Source organism: Perkinsus marinus, assembly GCF_000006405.1.
Source record: "Perkinsus marinus ATCC 50983 genomic scaffold scf_1104296950650, whole genome shotgun sequence".
Lineage (NCBI taxonomy): Eukaryota > Perkinsozoa > Perkinsida > Perkinsidae > Perkinsus > Perkinsus marinus.
The window spans coordinates 1-1,299 of record NW_003209539.1 but is presented as its reverse complement, the minus strand read 5'-3'; the positions used below and the strand labels follow the sequence as shown (position 1 = coordinate 1,299).

At 48.3% G+C, this 1,299-nt stretch overlaps 1 protein-coding gene across 1 annotated transcript; it reads right to left on the bottom strand.

The window, feature by feature from the left end:
• Positions 1–2: 2 nt before the first annotated feature.
• Positions 3–811, bottom strand: Pmar_PMAR028804 (Small nuclear ribonucleoprotein-associated protein B, putative; the record flags this gene model as incomplete). The annotated part of the gene is made up of 7 exons (XM_002777915.1): positions 3–82; positions 132–186; positions 237–320; positions 366–443; positions 489–521; positions 584–673; positions 728–811. 7 exons carry the CDS (start codon positions 809–811, stop codon positions 3–5), a joined length of 504 nt encoding a protein of 167 aa, XP_002777961.1.
• Between the last annotated feature and the right edge of the window lie 488 nt (positions 812–1,299).

The window sequence follows — 1,299 nt, the reverse complement described above, 5'->3', positions numbered from 1 at the left end:
TGTCAGCTTACTCCAGGCATGCCAGGCATCATTCCAGGAGGGGGTGGGGGCATTCCTGGGAAGCCAGGCATCGGAGGCATCCCTAATCGATCAAAGATATCCTTGCGCGCACAGCGAAGATTTCATCTTACCTGGGGGAGCACCAGGAGCCATCTGGGCAGGAGCAGGACCGCCGACACCACGTATCTACCAGGACAAGGGCAGTTCGAAGACGATGTGAAGGAGGAGTGGTATACCGGTCCAGTAAGGCCTTGAGGAGCTTGACCAAGGGGTGCAATGGGGACACCACGACCAGCTGCATGCCCGCGACCAGGGCCGGCCTAAGATTCAAAACCTGCCCGATTGAAGCCTATCCATACCACTACCATGGGGCCTTCACTTTTCTTCACATTAGGTGGAGGCGCCTCCGCCGTCATTGATATGATATTCTCACCACGTAGGATCTACCGCGGCGATATACCACCAATTTCCCCCCAAGAATTCACTACCAACAAGCCGAGCATTCTCTTAACCTCCCTTTCCTCCCCAAGACCAGACTCGCCCTTCGACCGCACCTACGGAAGGATTTACTCCACATTCTGACTGTTGTCGTTATCAATGCTACTTTTCGGAATTCCTCAGTATCCGCCAATACCAAGTTCATGTGCTTATCGAAAGCCATGAACTGACCAATCTGACCAAAGCTCGTTGTCAATCACCACTACTATTAATATTTTTTATATCATACCATAATTCTCTCATCGTGTAGGGTGACTCTAACTCGGTAATTCAACCATTGCTGCATCTTAGTGTTCCTTCCAACGGCCGGCATTGTCGATCGAAGCAGATGAGGAAAATAACAAGTCGGCACTACTGCTGATGCACAGAGTCGACTACATGTGTCAGTGACAATACGAAAATTTCCAGAAAAATTTTGGGAAATTATTATTGTTTCTGTACACTTCTGCCCAAATTCGTATGTGAACTCCTATAACTAGTGAGGAAATCCTGAGCTCAGCTGAGGAAAGCGGACATGTTCCTCAAACTGCCTCAACGTGTTGTCAGCCTTACAAATGTAGAAATCTTTTATTACGGCGCGCGCGACTGTGATAGACGGAGCGAAACGATTCATGAATGTACATTTTCAATTATTGACCTTCGCAGCAGTCATACAGTGTACATAATGGAAGCACAACTTGTGCTGCACAAGTCGTTGCCAATCGAACTAGCGGTACTGAAGTAGTACCGTAACACCAGCGCTCCTAATGGCCAATCATAAGTTGTGGGATACATGTGCTACATGCAATTGGCGACTATTTG